Consider the following 19,029-nt stretch of genomic DNA (forward strand, 5'->3'; position numbering starts at 1 on the left):
TTGGTGATCATCCAACATCCTTCCTTCTCTTAATGCTTCAATCCAAAAACACACAAAAGCAGGGTAGAGTCACAATGAATGAACAGGTGTCCCATTATTTTTGTCCACATATTGTAGATTTGCATGTCATCACTGTTTTCTACAGTTATTTGGCGTTTGTCACTTTTTGACATAATGTAAATTTGGCAAATGTTCTCTATATCATGTCAGAATATTCTAAATAATTGGACTAATAGGAATGCTTCACAATTACATGGATATTTTTTTCATAGAATATCAGAAGAATAAAATATCATTGAAAAGTCACTTTATTCAGTTCACAATGTGAAACTTATATTTTATATAGACGTATTACACACAGAGTGATCTATTTTAAGTGTTTATTTCTTTTATTGTTGATGGTTATGACTTACAGCCTATGAAAACCCAAAAATCAGTGTCTCAGAAAATTTCCAAATGAAATGTAAAATTTACTGATGATCAGTGATGGTTTGGAGAGTCATGTCATCTGCTGGTGTTGATCCACTGTGTTTTATTATCAAGTCCGAATTCAGTGCAGTGTTTTCCCGAAAAAAAAAAAAAAAAAAACTTTCAGCACTTCATGCTTCCCTCTGCTACTGACAACTTTTGTGGATATGCAGATTTCATTTTCCACCAGGAAATTTGGGTATTCATTGGCTGTTAGCCATAATCATCAACAATAAAATAAATAAACGCTTAAAATAGATCTCTCTGTGTGTAATACGTCTATATAATATATGATGTTTTACATTTTAAACTGAATTACTAAAATAAAGTAACTTTTCAATGATGTTATAGTTTTTTGATACACATTATATAACAGCTTTAAATTATTTTTTACTGATAACTTATAAGAGTGTGTGTGTATTTTATAGCCGTAGAGACTTGGAGATGAATCGCAGCGGGACTGTGCTCAATGCCAAGACTCTGAGGTATGTGTGTGTGTTCTGTGTAGTTAGATAAAGGTGAAGGTGTGTGTTTCTGTAGATGCTGATGCTGGTGTGTGTTGTGTCCTGCAGGTGCCCGGTGATGCTGGTGGTTGGGGATAATGCTCCGGCAGAGGAGGGCGTGGTGAGTCCTCTAACACACTGTAACCAACTTAATACTGCAGCTTCTACTCTCAAACCCATCCCTCCATCCTGTCACTCTCTTACATCCACACACAACCACTTACTGTCTTTTCAATCATTCAAAATCTATGCAGTTTTAATCACATAATATAATATCCAGAATTAATATTTGATAAGGAATATCTAGAATTGAACTCTAATATCATCAATATCCAGAATGAAGTTCTAATAATGTTATCATTCAAAGTAAAGTTATACTATAATATTATATGAGTAATACATTTCAGATACATCAGCTCACAGATGCCTTGTGCTGATCAACATCACCCTAGGAGTGATGTGTGGGGAGAGTGCCATCTACCCACTCAGAGAGAGCAACGCCAATTGTGCTCTCTCAGGACTTTGGTAGCCGATGGCAAGCTACATAAACAGGATTTGAACAGGCAATCTCATGATCATAGTGACAGCGCTTAGCCTAATTTAATTTAAACTGTTAGCATGACACTTCAGTTTTCGTAACATGCGTTCCTTACTCCTCCACCACCCTCCTGTTTTCATTCCCTCGCTCTGTTGTGTCTCTGTGGTGTGTTTGGCTCTGAGAGGGAATGTTTTGTCCTCATTCAGAAAAACAGAAACAGGTCAGTCATCTCTCTGTCTCTCTCTCTCTCTCTCTCTCTCTCTCTCTCTTCCTCTCTCTCTCTGGGGGCAGATGGCTCAGGCTGTGGGCTGGCTCTGGGTTGGGTGCGCTGTGTGTTAGTTTGTGTATGTGCCAGATCTTTTCCTGCTGTACGGGTCCCGGGTCACTGCGCCTTCACATCCCATCAAACCAACAGCGTGTGAAAGGAAAACGCAGGGAAATGAGAGAAAAATAAACTGAGAGAGAGATATGAAATGAAGGAGACGAGGGATGAAAAGTAGGGCAAAGACTAGAGGAAAATAAAGTCTGAGCTATGTAGGCATGTGATAATGAATAAATAAGATATTAATGAGAGAGAGAGGGAGAGAAAAAGAGAGGAAGAAGAAAACAGGGTAACTGAGAGGAAAGATCAGAAACCACATGAGCAAGTTTTAAGATAAAAAAGCAGGAATCTATTTGAAAGGTAAAAGAAGGAGCGGAATTGAGACAGACTGAGGAAAAAACTGATTGACGGCCTGACTATTGACTTTGTAAGTTCTTAGAAGAACATTTTGGTGTTCATCAATCTAAAACAGTGGAGGAACCCCTCCACAGTTCTCAAAAATGTTCCACAAGGAGCTAATATTGTTTAACAGTTTACATTGCCTTTAGTTATCATTTTATTATATGATTGAAAAAAACATAACCAGGATCTCAAAATCATAACTTTTTTATTGTTTAGAAACACCTACAATCTTGTGCCTCCGTTCACTGGCCACTTTATTAGAAACACCGATAAAATCTGTGCCACCACTCATTGACCACTTTGTTAGAAAGACCTAGTACCTTTTTCTCTCATTCACTTGCCACTTTATTAGAAACACCTAGTACCTTGTGCCTCCATTTACTGGCCACTTTATTAGAAACACTTTTTATCACGTGCTTCCACTCACTGGTAACTTTATTAGAAACACCTTCTACCTTGTGCCTCCATTTACTGGCCACTTTATTAGAAACACCAATAAAATCTGTGCTTCCACTCATTGACCACTTTATTAGAAACAGCTACTACCTTGTGCCTACGTTCACTGGCCACTTTATTAGAAACACCAACGACCTTGTACCTCCATTCATTGGCCACTTTATAAGAAACACCTAAAATCTTGCGCCTCTACACACTGGCCAATATAATAGATGTTCTTGATAAAAGTTGCAAATTAGATGCCAATTACTCTAGTGTGAGTTGTATGACACTTTAGTAGTGCATGAGTGTGTGTGTGTGAGTGTGTGTGTGTGTGAGAGGGGGGGGTTGGGGTGAAGCTGCAGGCGTCTGCAACTTTGCAGCCACTGCTGGAGTGACTCATCACTGCAGTACTGCAATATCTGGGTCAAAACACACACATACAGACGCACATACAGACACACACACACACATATACACATACATTCACGAAACTAGAGCACTGAAACATGAATATGCACTCTGTCACAAACATGCAAACCCCTCACTCCTTCATCCTGCCAACACCCTCCTGTCTCTCTCTCTCTCTCTCTCTCTCTCTCTCTCTCTTTCTCTCTCTCTCTCTCTCTTACACACACCTAGCGCCTCACTTCTATTTATACAGCATCACTTTCCCTGCAGTAATATAACATGTCAGCTGAGCGGAAGCAATGTGACTTTCTTTCTGGGCTAAAATTAAAAATGTGACCTAGTTGCTTCACATGATGTTTATTTTAAAGTTGTGATGTGTGTTTTTTAGGTCGAGTGCAATTCCAAGCTGGACCCCACCAACACCACTTTCCTCAAGGTGAGAAAACATCATATGAGTACAGACTAAAATAAAATTCCATTACAAAATGGATATTAATTATGTAATAATTGTTTAACTCTCCAACTATTTTATGAGTTGTTATAACACAAATAAAAAGAGCAACACTCCAGATTCAATTCTCCTGTTAAAGCTCAGATGGTTCTTATTAGATGTGATGGAACCTAACCTAGGTGTTGTTGAATGTTGAAGTGAACTCTTTGGAGGTGAAAGACAAAAGTTCTTATCTGTCGCTATTTTAAAGCCATTTGATTGGCCAGCGTGACCTTGATGTACTGAGTGTGTGTTTTGTTTCAGATGGCTGATTCCGGTGGACTGCCTCAGATCACACAGGTCAGCATCCTGCTCTCTATCGACCCGCGATCAGCTTACGCTCTGAGTCTTTTAACCTTCTCACTGTGACCATCGACCCACGACTGTCTGCCCTAGTGTGCTGTGACTCTCATGAAGGAAGATTAAAATCAGATTTTTACTAATTTCCCTAATCACTAATTTGATGTAGTCAATCTGCCAAGCTTGTTTTTTTTGTAAGCTAATGCAGCTATCAAGTAGCTAATAGAAGCATATAACAAAACATTAGCATTACTAGCATTATCATATTTTAGTTCATCTAAAGAGAGATCATTACTATTAAAATACTGTGTCTTTTTCGGTCCTTTAAATATAAACCTTTTTGAATATTGATACCAAGTTCGAATTTAAATCAGATAAATGTATTGAGTTCAGTGTGGTCACATGACTGTAAATATTTAAAGTTGTATTTTAAGGTTAAAATCCTGATGTAACACAAATGACAACAACAATTTCATAACTTGCATTGTACCATTTTGTTCTAGAAATCAATACATTACATTACATTACATTACATTTGGCAGATGCTTTTGTCCAAAGCGACTTACAATAGTCAAGTACAAAAGTAATAGAAGTTAAAGATAAAACATTTTTAGATAGGGCTTAAAGGAGGTCGAAGGGAAGTAAGGGGATAGAAAAGTGAAGGAGGGGAAGAAGGAAATAAGGTTAGAAGTAGGAATCAGGTTAAAAACTGATCTATGGAATGTAATACTCTTAGTTAAAGCATGTAAATAGTTAAAATGTTTGGAACAGACCTTTAAAAGCTCAAATAAACTTTTAAAAGGAGATTCATAGAGTTAAAATGACTGTAAGTGCTGTAAGGAACTTTACACAGCTGTTAAAGAGTATGTAACACTTAGATCCCCATGGGAAAGTAAAAAAGAATTTCTTTTTTTTTTTTAATGTTCCTTATATTCATAAGACTTAGGAACACTCAGAAATCCTATTTCCCCAGCATAATCACATTATATTTTCTTTATTATATCTTCTTATTTCCTGTTATGCATGGTGCCCCCCTTTGCTGCATTGAATGGTGGACAGTAGCAGGGTTTTAGTGAATTTTAGTGACAACTGCCATTTGATTGAACATTTTTATTAATTATTTAAATCAATTTACTGTAATATTTTTGCTTTAATATTTAACTACAACAGGGTAGACAGCTTTACACTTTACATCACCTAATTAAGGAGACAATATGAGATATATTACATTAAATAAATTTTATTAATTGTGCTGTAACTTTCTTAAAGCGGTGTTTGTCCTGAAATTATAGGGTAAACCGTGAATTATTGTACACATTTAAACAGCTTGATATTTTTAGGAAAATAGCTAAATGAATTAATTATGTGCCTAAATTATATAAAAAAAAAACAGAATTTTATTAAATGTACAGAAATATGTGAAGGTTTACATTCCTCTATGTTTGTAATAATGTGTTAATTTATAGAAATGTTTTAAAACTTATATATTATTACAAAGTGTTTGTAATTAAAAAAAAACATTTTATGTTGATATTAAACATTATATACAGCCCCAGTTTTTCTTTATAGTTTGGATGACTTTAGTATTAATTACTACAATGCAGAATATTTTAATAGTGAGTAATACAGTGTCAGAAATCACATAAACAAGTTTTTTAGAGATGAATAAACACCTTCACTTGTTAAAGCTACAATAGCCTACATAATCTACCATTACTAAATAAAGTGTTTGATTTATTTAGCAAATAAATGGCCTAAATCCATCTGCCTTTATTTCTACAGCCTGGAAAACTGACAGAGGCTTTCAAGTACTTCCTCCAGGGAATGGGCTACAGTACGTATTGCTAATTAATATTCATGCTAGTCTGTTTGTTGCACACATCATTAAATCATTAAATCAGCACTGTCAGTAGATCTGTCCTGTTTATTTACTGTGATCACTCACTGTTTACTCTACACCTTTAAGGTAATTAAGTCAATAATGAGTCTCATCTTCTTGTTGTGTGTCTAAACAAAGGCTATGAGTATCTCTGTGTGTGTAAGTGTTTGTGTGTTAGACTGGGTGAGGATGGTGGTTGAATGTTTGTACATTAAAAAAAAAAAAATGAATATGATTAAAAAGCAAGACCAGACATGAGGCTTGTCCCATCAGTGTACAGGTAAAAGAAGATTTCTAAAAAAAAAAAGAAATAAATAAAAAATAAAATAATAATAAGTGAATCATTTTCCCTTTATATTATGTAAAGAATTGAACTTTAGTGATGAAAGGGCCAATACAAATGCCTCAATTACTTAATAAATTGGATACATTTAATTATAAATAATTTAAAATCAGGTCTCTTAATGATAAGTATCACTTGATCAATCAAGCTGATGCTGACCCGAGCCAATCCGATCTCTGTGTTCATGCAAATAAATACAGCCACACTGGTAATATGATAATAGGTAATATGTGTTGCTGATTAATACTGAATTAAATTCTTGATTATTAGTAACAGTTTATATATAATAAGACATTAAAGTCTGATCCTGCTGTTAAAACAGAGTGCTCACATAAAAGTTTTATACAATCTTATATATTACAGTATGTTATGTTTTCATGTTCCCATGTTAAATAGCTCCACACTGCAGACTCTAAATAGACTATTGTATTATAATAATGCATTAATGTCTGTTAATGGTGAGTTGAGAACACCAAATTGTGGTTAAAACAAAGACTCTGAACAGGATTGGATTAATACTACATATAGGTAGATGTATATATCTACCCTATTTTAACAATATATAATCGTAAGCATCTTATGGTATTTAAACAATATGCAGACAATATGGCGTGCAAGATAACAATAAGCATTGTAACATCACGAGTGTAAAATAGTACCCTTTACCTTCATAGAAGAAAAAAAAAACATGTTTTTTAACTTTTAATGAAAATGTTGTTCTGTTGTGCATTTCTATTAGTTTATTCATCATTATTAAATAATATATATATATATATATATATATATATATATATATATATATATATATATATATATATATATATATACAAATAAAAAGTGATGACAGAAATGTACACTATATTGCCAAAAGTATTTGCTCACCTATCCAAATCATTTAATTCAGGTGTTCCAATCACTTCCATTACCACAGGTGTATAAAACCAAACATTTAGACATGTAGACTGTTCTACAAACATCAGTATGGTACCATGATAGGATGCAGCACCTGTGCAACAAGTCCAGTCCACTACTCACTACTAAATATTCCACACTGAGTCACTACATCACTACACACCTCCAAACCTCCAAACTTCATGTAGCTTTAGATTAGATCAAATACAGTAGAGTGTAGAAAGACTCATGGAATGAAGAGTTTCAATGGCTGAGCATCTCAAATCTATCCAAGCCTTATATCACCAAACGCAATGCAGGCGAGTATTTTTGGCAATATAGTTTACAGTCATATGAAAAAGTTTGGGCACCCCTATTAATCTTAATCATTTTTAAGATTTTTACAGCTTCTCCTTGTGCAAAGTGCGCTGTATTGTTGACCGATGCACAGTGACTCCATCTGCAGCAAGATGATGCTGCAGCTCTTTGGAGGTGGTCTGTGGATTGTCCTTGACTGTTCTCACCATTCTTCTTCTCTGCCTTTCTGATATTTTTCTTGGCCTGCCACTTCTGGGCTTAACAAGAACTGTCCCTGTGGTCTTCCATTTCCTTACTATGTTCCTCACAGTGGAAACTGACAGGTTAAATCTCTGAGACAACTTTTTGTATCCTTCCCCTGAACAACTATGTTGAACAATCTTTGTTTTTAGATCATTTGAGAGTTGTTTTGATGAGCCCTTAATGCCTCTCTTCAGAGGAGATTCAAATAGGAGAACAACTTGCAATTGGTCACCTTAAATACCTTTTCTCATGATTGGATACACCTGGCTATGAAGTTCAAAGCTCAATGAGGTTACCAAAACAATTTTGTGCTTCAGTAAGTCAGTAAAAAGTAGTTAGGAGTACTCAAATCAATAAAATGATAAGGGTGCCCATACTTCTGCACCGGTCAAATGTTGATTTAATGCATATTGAACATTTTCTGTTATTACAATAAACCTAATTTTAATCCTGAAATATTACTGTGTCAGTTATTAGATATATCAAACTGAAATGGCTGTTGCAAACACCCAAATATTTAGAACTAAAAATGATTAAGATTAATAGGGGTGCCCAAACTTTTTCATATGACTCTTCTGGCAGCATTGAAATACATGTATTTATATAAATATGATTCTCACTTAATATGATGTATAGGTACTTTTTAGGTGCACATGTTTGTCTTTGAAACTGTCTGTGTGGACGTCCATTTGTGTGTGTGTGTGTGTGGAGGAGTTTGTTGTAACCTTGCCCTCTGTGTTTGTGTTTGTGTGTGTGTGTGTTTTCGTCCTCTCTCAGTTGCGTATATAAAGGATCGGAGGATGAGTGGGGGGCCAGGTACTTCTTGTTCCCTGTCTGCCTCCACCCTCCTCTGCCTCATCCATCTGAAGCCAAACAAACTTTTCTCTCACTCTCTGGGGCCTTGCCCCTCTTTCTTTCTTTTCGCCCCCCTGTTTAACTGTATGGTTTCTGTTGGATCATTGTGTGTTTTTTTGGGCCGATGGTTTTTCCACTTGGGGAAAAAACATGCCGTCCTCTCCCGCACTCCAGCCATCAAAATATCCCATCATCCTCTGTGCATGGCAGGCCATGGCAGCTCTGGTCAGAGAGAGGCGCTTGTGGACTAGGCTTCATGGGCTGAACTGCACGTGTGGCGTGAAAACGGGCCATTAGGACCCATTAATTAACATGATGTTAATCTGAGTGAAAACATCATAATAATCATAATAATTACAACAACAAAAAACAAGCGTATATCACAATGCCCTGTTAAGATTGTAGCATCACCTTATTAATGTATATAATGTATATATTATATTTACTCTAATGAAAGACTGTAGCTCCGCCTCCTCAGTGTATATCATCACAATATCTACATTTATTTTTATAATTTATTAACATATATTCACCCTAATAAGAAACTGTAGTTCCACATCAGTGTATATCACAATGCCTACATTTAGACTGTAGCTTCAGCTCCTCCTTCTCAGTGTATGTTATCAAAATACCTACATTTAGAGTGTTATTAATATATATTCATTCTAATGAGAGACTGTAGCTCCACCTCCTCAGTGTATATTATCTCAATACCTACATTTAGAGTGTTATTAATATATATTCATTCTAATAAGAGACTGTTGCTCCGCCTCTTCAGTGTATATTATCACAATATCTACATTTAGTTATTATGAGTTATTAACATATATTCACCCTAATAAGAAACTGTAGTTCCACATCAGTGTATATCACAATGCCTACATTTAGAGTATAGCTTCACCTCCTCCTCCTCCTCCTCCTCCTCCTCCTCAGTGTATGTTATCAAAATCCCTACATTTAGAGTGTTATTAATTTATATTCACCCTAATGAGAGACTGTAGCTCTGCCTTCTCAGTGTATATTATCAAAATACCTACATTTAGAGTGCAGCTTTACCTCAGTGTATATTATCACAATACCTACATTTAGAGTGTTATTAATGTATATTCACCCTAATGAGAGACTGTAGCTCTGCCTCCTCAGTGTATGTTATAATATCTACATTTAAAGTATTCTCAATATATACTCACCCTAATGAGAGACTGTAGCTCCGCCTCCTCAGTGTATGTTATCACAATACCTACATTTAGAGTGTTATTAATGTATATATATTTACCCTGATGAAAGACTGTAGCTCCACCTCCTCAGTGTATATTATCACAATATCTACATTAAGTTATTATGAGTTATTAATATATATTCACCCTAATAAGAAACTGTAGTTCCACATCAGTGTATATTATCAAAATACCTACATTTAGAGTGTAGCTTCACCTCCTCCTCCTCGATGTATGTTATCAAAATACCTACATTTAGAGTGTTATTAATATATATTTACCCTAATGAGAGACTGTAGCTCTGCCTCCTCAGTGTATGTTATCACAATACCTACATTAAGAGTGTTATTAATATATTTATATTCACCCTAATAAGAAACTGTAGTTCCACATCAGTGTATATTATCAAAATACCTACATTTAGAGTGTAGCTTCACCTCCTCCTCCTCGGTGTATGTTATCACAATATCTACATTTAGAGTGTCATTAATATATATTCACCCTAATGAGAGACTGTAGCTCTGCCTCCTCAGTGTATATTATCACAATGTACCTACATTCAGAGTATTATTAGTATATATTCACCCTGCATTTAGAGTGTTATTCAATACCTGCATTTAGAGTGTTATTAATATATTTGTATTCACCCTAATGAGAGACTGTAGCTCCGCCTCCTCAGTGTATATTATCAAAATACCTACATTTAGAGTGTAGCTTTACCTCAGTGTATATTATCACAATGTACCTACATTCAGAGTATTATTAATATATATTCACCCTAATGAGAGACTGTAGCTCCGCCTCCTCAGTGTATATTATCACAATGTACCTACATTCAGAGTATTATTAATATATATTCACCCTGCATTTAGAGTGTTATTCAATACCTGCATTTAGAGTGTTATTAATATATTTGTATTCACCCTAATGAGAGACTGTAGCTCCGGCTCCTCAGTGTATATTATCAAAATACCTACATGTAGAGTGTAGCTTTACCTCAGTGTATATTATCACAATGTACCTACATTCAGAGTATTATTAGCTAGTGTTAGCTATTTACAGTGTTGTTTAAGAAGGAGCAGAGTTTGTGGAGAGTGAAACAGTAGCAAGTGCTTAGCTGCAACATCTGGATTGCGTTGGGCCTTTTGCATGACTCTGCTGCAGAAGGAGTGAGTTTGCTGAATGCTGAGAGGGATTTAAGTTCAGTCTTGCTGTGATATGAATGCATCAAAACCCCGGCCTGATTCAAACCCCTGAAACAGACTGAGATAGTAGCTGTAGCTGTGCTGCTGTCATGAAAAACTAGCATGCCATCCCAACCACCCCTCATATATCACACAGAATACAGCCTGCTACTGTTACTGATGCTTTCTCTCTTTTTTCTTTCTCTTTCTCTCAATCTCTCTCCCTCCCTCAGTGCCCTCGGCCAGCATGACTCGCCTCGCTCGCTCTCGGACGGCCTCCCTGACCAGCGGCGGTTCCCTGGACGGCTCGCGCAACCGGGCGTGCACACACTCTGACAGCAGCGAGGGGGTGGGCCAGGTCAGCCACACCATGGAGGTGTCCTGCTGAGCCCACACCACACACACACACATACACACACACACACAAACTCAGACGGGGACAGATAACATTAGCAGAGACTAAAGCTGTGTTCTATTTACAAGCATTGTTGCTCAATTCTTCATTAATAAATGTACATAAAGATCATATATGACTAAGATCTAACAGTGCACAGAAAAGTGGCTTAGATCTGTTTTGAAATGATATGAGTTCAAGTACAAAGTTGTGTTTATAGATTTGATTCACCCGGAAATGATCTGAATCAAGTAAATTTGCTTCAAAACTTGTAATGTGAACACAGCTAAAGTTGCAGGAATAAAGGAGATTTATTAATATTCCTAATTTCTGCATTTCTGAAGCCTCTCTGTTCTGTAACCTGCTCTCTCTCTCTGAGTGTGTGTGTTGGTGTTTGTCTTTCTCTATACTGTAATATTAATCACTGCTCGATTGCCCCATTTTCTTTCTCTCTCTCTCTATCTCTCTCTCTATCTCTCATCTGCATCTATGCTAGTTTCCCCGGACTTTGTTGCACATAGTTTCTTATTTTTTGCTCGGAGTGTCAGTGTCCCCCTTTCCTCTCGCCTGCTGCCTCTGACCTACAAAAATCTCCCTCCCCCAGACTACAAATCCCATCATCCCCTGCTCTCACTCAATCACCCTGTCCTATGACAGTCTCTGTGGAGTGACTAGTGGTTTATCAGGTGGCAGACAGCAGGGATTGGTTTGGAAAAGAGAAAGAGGGGAAAAGAGAGAGAGAGAAAGAGTTGTGAAAGTAGTGAAAGTAAAGTGTAGAGATAAAGAGAAGTGTAGAGATGCGAGAAGCAGTTTGTGAAATGTTGTGCGTGCAGCAGTGTACTTTTAATTAAAGGCTTTGAATAGAGGAATTGCATGACTGAAAACGATTGTATGAATGAAATGTATGAGTGAGGCTCTCTGAGCCAATCAGGTGCTACCACAACAGCTTTCAGCCAATCAGCACAGCTCTTTTGCTCTTTTTTACTTCAGTTAATTGAACGTTCTTCATTGGCAGAACAACTACTGTCCATTAACTCATACATAGTTTGCTAGATGTAGTGTGCACTACTATATCTAATGCTATTCTATGAACTACTACTGTATACCTATTCCCATTACATGAACATTCATAAATGTAGTGTGCACTACTGTACCAGTTTATGTATTACAAATGTATTGTGCACTATAGTATATTTTCCTATTCCATTGTACCTGTTCCTATTTCAAATGTAGGATCCTGCTAAATGTAGTGTGCACTACTATACCTATTCCCATTACATCAGTGTTTATAAATGTAGTGTGCACTACTTTACCAGATTCTATTCCTTTAACTCCTTTAACTTGTGCAAAGAATACAGTGTGCTTTACTGTACCTCTTCTTATTCCATGAACTCTTGTGCACTACCTGTGTGCACTATAGTAAATTTTCCTATTCCATTGTACTTCCACTGTTCCTATTTCAAATGTAGGATCCTACTAAATGTAGTATGCACTGCTATACCTATTCCCATTACATGAGCATCTTAATAAATGGAGTGTGTATTACTGTACCAGATTCTATTACATTAACTCTCGTGCGCAGAATGCAGTGTGCTCTACTGTACCTCTTCTTATTCCGTGAACTCTTGTACATTACCTGTAGTGTGCACTACTGTATAGACAACTGTTCTATTAACTCTAGTGCACCAAGATATAGTGTGCATTACCATTTTAGTGCACTAATTGTAGAGTGCACTATAGTACCTTTGCCTATTCTATTGTACCTGTTACTATTTTAAATGTAGGACCCTACTAAATGTAGTGTGCACTACTGTACCTATTCATACTTCATTAACTCAAGTATACTCACTATATTGTGCTATATGTACACTAATTATATTGTGGGTACTATTGTACCTGTACTGTATTGCATTATTTCCATTAGACTACCATGCGCATTACTGTTCCATTAACCCTTTTATGGTTAGTGCAGTGTGCAGAAGTATAACAGCTACTTTATCTTGCACTAGTGCACTAGTATACTAAAGGTAGTGTGCACTACTCTGCCTACTAGTAAATTATTATTATTATTATTATTATTATTATTATTATTATTATTATTGTTGTTATTCTTATTATTTTAAAATGTGCTGATGACTGCTCCACTACTCCATTCAAATCTAGTACGCTTAAATATATATATATATATATATATATATATATATATATATATATATATATATATATATATATATATATATATATATATATATATATATATACGTTCTTATTGTGTGCTTCTCTGCCATTGACCACTCCACTCCATTCTAGTACACTTATTGGAAAGTGTTCTATTCCAAAGTGACCATTGTAGTGTGTACTCTCCCTTCACATGGATGAGGTTGTTGCCTGGGATCGGTTCATCACGGTCTCCTTTCTCTAGACAATCACACTCTGAGCCAAACCAAACCGGAACCGCGAGCTGAGGCTGAACCTGTGTGCGGGCGGAGAGGTCATTAAACGGGATGGGATGGGGTTAAATGGGATGGTGAAACATTGGGTCTGGTTCAAGGCCGGCTCCTTGGTTTCCTTATAGAACTCAGCCCCACAGGAAGAGTATACCAAAGCTTACTAACACACACACACATACGCATACACACACATACATACACATATATACATACATACACATACATCCAAGAGGGCTGGAATCTGTAAGGAGATGGAGCTTTGGGATTCAAACATACAAACCAATGACTGATTGTAAAAAAAATGATGAATGGCAGTGAGGATTTCAGTCATAAGATACTCAACTTTAAACTAGTTGAGTAGTTTAGCGTTGGTTGTACCCAGACAGGAATTAAGGCCCAATTCCTTTTCACCCTTGAGCCCTAACCCTTATCCCTAACTCTCTGTATTGCATGCCTAGGGGTAGGGTGTCCCGATCCTTGTTAGGCTGGAGGGTTAGGGTACATGGCACTTCGAACTTCAAGTTTTTAAAGGGGCAAACTCCATAAAGAGGAAGAAGTGACCAAAGAAACCCATATATTTGAGTATATTAAAATTATGATAACCATAACAATCATAAAATAATTACTTGTACTTCGTCTCAGTAGCTAGCTAGCTGTCTTTCCCATTCCACCTTAAATAGTAAAACAGATGACGGAGGCTGCAGCATTTAAGGTGGATAAGAAAAAACAAATGATATAAAAGCTCATTTCAGCTCCCCATTACAGAGGAATTAAGGAATGGACATTAATAATGAGTTGCTGCACCCTCTGTCCCCTTTCTGAAGACATACATTGCTCTTAAGTTAACTACTTAACCAGCAGCTGCTAGGTTGCTGAACTTTAGAAATACCCTGCTATATATCTGTATTGGGTGCATGAAGGGTTGTCTCAATTCTCAATTCTCTTCCCCTGTTTTAAGGCGAAGGATAACATTTAAAAATAAGGGGTAGGGGTACAAATTGGGGCAAAGAAATGGGACTGGGCCTAAGTCTAGTCACGGACTTTTAATTGAAAATCTTCTTAATTCCTGTCTGGAAAACTCTTAATGTTGTTACACATAGGAATATTACTTTGTGCAAACATCTGCACATAACTGCTGTATTACTGCTAAACCTTGTCTGTTTTTGTATTTACAGTATTGGCACACTCATATACAATTCAGCAACATTTTTTTTAGATTTGTTTCTCAAATACACACACATGCACAGATCAAGCACACATAGACATAGTCTATCTGTCAGCTGCTTTAGTATCAGCAATTTAACCACTTTCAGCAGAATACTTTACAAAATAAAGGTGTTACTAAGAGATTTTTGAACTCTCCATTGAAGAAACATGTCTAGTTCTAATAAGAAAACATTTTTAAGTAATATGTGTGTAAAGAATCAATATACCAATATAAACGTCCTACACACTAAAAATGCTTCTTTAATGGCATCATTTAAACAACTAATTGGGCACCTTTCTTCTTCTTTTTTTAAATGCTACCTTTCTTGCGGACTCAAAATGCCAAATTTTACACACATTTTTTACACACAGATTACACTCTCCAGGCCTTACCCTTCACTATCATCTGCACAAAAAAAAAAAAACGAGCCAATGAACATAAGGCACAATAGAGCACTAACGAGCTGTGAGCTGATTGGCTAGAACTGTAGAGCTGTATTCAGATTGTATTCAGGATGTGGAAGTTGCGTTGCAGTTGTTTGAACCCCAACTGACCCCCAATCAATTAACTTTATCTGTTCTATCTCTATCTATCTGTATTTCTCCTCCATCTCGCTGAATGTCACTTCACAGGAGACGTGACCCGAACACGTACCGCAGGGGGTGTTTCCTGTGTGTGTGTCTGTAAGGGGTGGGGCTTTCTGGAGCGTTCTGCTCCAAGCTCAGAATGTAGGGCAAATCCCAAACCCCCCAAAACTCCCGTCCCATTAAACTCAAGGTGCCCCGGCCCTCACAGACGCGTGCAGTCGCCCCCAAAAAGGGCTAACTGACCCCTATCTACTTTCCCAACTATACCCCCACCCCCTCCATCCCTACCTGTGGAGGAACTGCCTCCAACCACCTCCAACCACCTGCTACTGTCTGGTGTGTGTGATGTTTAAAGGGAAGACGTATGGGGTAGATGGGCTGCACTTGCTGTAAGGAAACCAGGTATCTTAGAAGATGAGTCAATTTATGATGATTTAAATGTGACAATGAAGGATTATGTTGATGTTGATGATAAATTTGTTTGAGATACAGATAATTTTTAAATCCTTCTTCGGTTTCCTCCCACTTTGTTCTGTCTTTATGGCAAGCACTTTGTTGTTTTTAAAGGGCGCAATGAAACAATAGAAGCCATATCGCCCCCTATGCATCCTGTAGTGTACTGCAGTTTGTCAGAATGCTCTCGCCATGTGCACGTTATAGTGCTTTTAAATATTTTACAAAAACAAAACAAAGCACTTTTCCTGCTTTTCCTCATTTTCCTGCTTTTCTTCACTGACTTTTACTTTTACTTTTGCTTCGTAGACTAGTTGCAGCCCTAGAGTATCTGAAAAGATATCTGTTTTTATGGAATTTGATATGGAATAAAAAAAAACATGAGAGAATGAGTGAGCATATAGGTACCACAGAGGGTGTTCTTAAAGAGAGTCTCTGGAGAGTAACCCAGGTTGCTGCTAGATCCAGACAGGGTTCTTTTTTTTCGAAAAGACTGGTTCAGGACAATGTGTGTCTCCCCTGCATTTGTTTGCATGCACTGGGATAGGACAGAACTAGCCTGTAAATGTGTTTCCTTATTCTCCGTCTCTGTCCTGAGTGTCCCGTTGTCCTCCCATTGTGCCGAGAGGTGAAAAGCATGCCACTGACCCTCCTGTTTACCACCTCGACCCCGGGCCTGCAGGTATCAGGAGGTTGATCTGGGATTGATTTTGTTACCAGTGTTGTGGATTCTTTACACCATCTAGGGGGTTACGAGTTGGATTGAGCTTTGTGTTAGCTAGATACCATGTAGCTATGCTGTGCTACTTTGTATCATATGAAAGGTAGGTACAATGCTAGCTAGCTAAAGTACAATACATTAATTATACTGATACTATATAAGTTTACTCATACAAAGTTTTCTCATACAAAAAAAGACAGAAAAAATCAATCTATCTAAAATAGCTAGTAGTACAATGACTAATTGTTGTTCACCATTAGTATTAAAATAGTTAATAGTGTAATAGTGCAGTTAGTGGTGCAAGTCTAAATCCACATCACTCCATTAGTTTTGAATGGTGTCATTTTAAAAAATGGATAAATTTGCTGCTGGATCAACACTGAATACAGGTTCTAATCTCCACTCCTGCCTGAAGGGCCCTGAATGTATCTCGTCGTTCAGAAGTGCTGTAGAGTTTTTGTCAGTGTGGCTCCGTCCAATCACCTCGCCTCTCTCCGGGTCCAGGCCCCTCCTACCTGCCTTTCTCTTCTTTAACTCCCTCACCTCACTCCTCCTCACTCCTGCTGTAGATACTTGCTGTTTTTAGACAAAAAACAATGAATTAAAAAAAAGGTCTCTACCACTACTAGCCTTGTTGTTGTTTGTGGAAGTATACAGTATCAGTTCACACCCCCCACCCCACCGCCCTCATCCACTTCCTCTTTTTATATTCCGATAGATCTTGATTTACCACCATGGTATTCATTCCTGCCAGGATTTCATGGATATTATGATACTATTATTGTTAATATGACTATTACTACTACTACTACTATGATTAGCGATTGTTTTGTATTGAGCAATAAGTTACTATGTTTTGAGAACTTGCTAGACGTTTTGTTGGGTGGGGCTTCTGTCCAAAGGAGCTTGAACACGTTTGCAGCGATGGTGGGATCGATTCTTTCCTGCTTTGTCATGAAATACAAAAATAAAAAACAGTGTTTATGTAAAATGTAAATCTATATAGAAGCCATCACTGTCTGTGTACTGAACATGTAACTACAATAAAAAAGATGTAAAAATGAAAGATCTGACTGTCCTGCTTTTGTGTGTGTAATGGATCACTGAGCCTGTTGACCGGAATCACATACTGAACATGAACATATTCCTTTATTTGGTTGTAGATAATGAATAATTTATTCATAGTAAGCACTGTGTAATTCATAGTGGATGTTAAAATGATTCACAGTGGATGCTTAAAAGGAATATTTAACTAAAAGACTCCACTTGGGTCTTGACCTCGAAAAAAAAAATCCATCCGTTTTTTGTGAACTTGTTCTTGTTTTGCCATTTATCACAAACTAACACGTGTGGTAAAGACACAGCATATCATCGCTGTCCAATGAAAAACACTTATCTCCAAAACAGCAACTTTACAGGAGAGAGAAAAAACCTTGTAAACTTACCGTGGAAGTCAATGTAAAAATAGTTTATTTCAGGTCATTTTGAAGTGTTTCTATTGGTCCGTTCATCAAGAAATTTAGTATAATATATATAACATATATTTAATATAGTATAAGGGACAGTTTGTCTATTCAAATTATGAAGTAAACTAAAAATAGACAAAAATGGAGACTTGAAAAAGTGTTTTTCACAGGACACCGATGATATACATGATGTGGCTGGCAACAGCTTATTTGCAGAGAAGTAACTCAAACAGCTCCTAAATGGCTCATTCTGAAAGGGACTGAAACTCAAAAGGAATAGAGCTGTGAGGTCTCTTTATGTGAGAGTGATTTTGTATATAGACATAATAATAAAAACAAAATAGGTCTATATACACCCCATTTAACAATGTATAACAGTAACTACATAATTCACAGTAAATACTGAACACTACATAGTAGATGCTGAATATTTTGTAGGTGATTCTCAAAGGCGAGGTCACAAAGGACCCTAGGGTAACTTCTAAGCAACTGATGGAATAATGAATTCTAAATTATATCACAGAATGTTAAATAAAAAAATGTCCAAGACCTGAATCTGAATAGAAGGTGGGTCATGCAGCAAGACAATGACCCTAAACACCAAAGTTGTTCTACCAAAGAATGTTTCAAGAAGAATGAAATGTTTATTAAATTAAAATGTGGTGGAAGGACCTAAAGTGAGCAGTTGATGTGAGGAAACCCACCAACATTTCAGAGTTAAAGCTTTTCTGTACGAAGGAATGGGCTAAAATCAACAGTTACTGGAAACTTTTCGTTTGTTGTCACTCACAAATATGTAATATTGGATCATTTTCCTCAATAAATAAACAACCAAGTATAATATTTTTGGTTCTCTTTATCTACTTTTAGGACTTGATGATGTTTTAGATCATATTTATGCAGAAATATAGACAATTCTAAAGTGTTCACAAACTTTCAAGCACTACTGTAA

The 19,029-nt window shown here is 36.7% G+C and overlaps 1 protein-coding gene across 6 annotated transcripts in view; it reads left to right on the forward strand.

Moving 5' to 3' along the window:
* Positions 1 to 12,743, forward strand: part of ndrg4 (NDRG family member 4) — a 67,180-nt gene extending 54,437 nt beyond the window's left edge. For 4 of the 6 annotated variants that reach the window (XM_022683884.2, XM_022683886.2, XM_022683887.2 and 1 more), the window contains 7 exons: positions 897 to 953; positions 1,041 to 1,092; positions 3,468 to 3,515; positions 3,834 to 3,869; positions 5,652 to 5,703; positions 8,321 to 8,359; positions 11,033 to 12,743. In XM_022683884.2, the coding sequence (XP_022539605.1) occupies positions 897 to 953; positions 1,041 to 1,092; positions 3,468 to 3,515; positions 3,834 to 3,869; positions 5,652 to 5,703; positions 8,321 to 8,359; positions 11,033 to 11,187 (439 nt within the window). In that variant the 3' untranslated portion in view covers positions 11,188 to 12,743. The remainder of the gene's footprint in view (positions 1 to 896; positions 954 to 1,040; positions 1,093 to 3,467; positions 3,516 to 3,833; positions 3,870 to 5,651; positions 5,704 to 8,320; positions 8,360 to 11,032) is intronic. The other 2 variants (XM_022683885.2, XM_022683889.2) reach the window with 1 other exon arrangement.
* The last annotated feature ends 6,286 nt before the right edge of the window (positions 12,744 to 19,029 follow it).

This window comes from Astyanax mexicanus, chromosome 10 (genome assembly GCF_023375975.1).
Source record: "Astyanax mexicanus isolate ESR-SI-001 chromosome 10, AstMex3_surface, whole genome shotgun sequence".
Taxonomy (NCBI): domain Eukaryota; kingdom Metazoa; phylum Chordata; class Actinopteri; order Characiformes; family Acestrorhamphidae; genus Astyanax; species Astyanax mexicanus.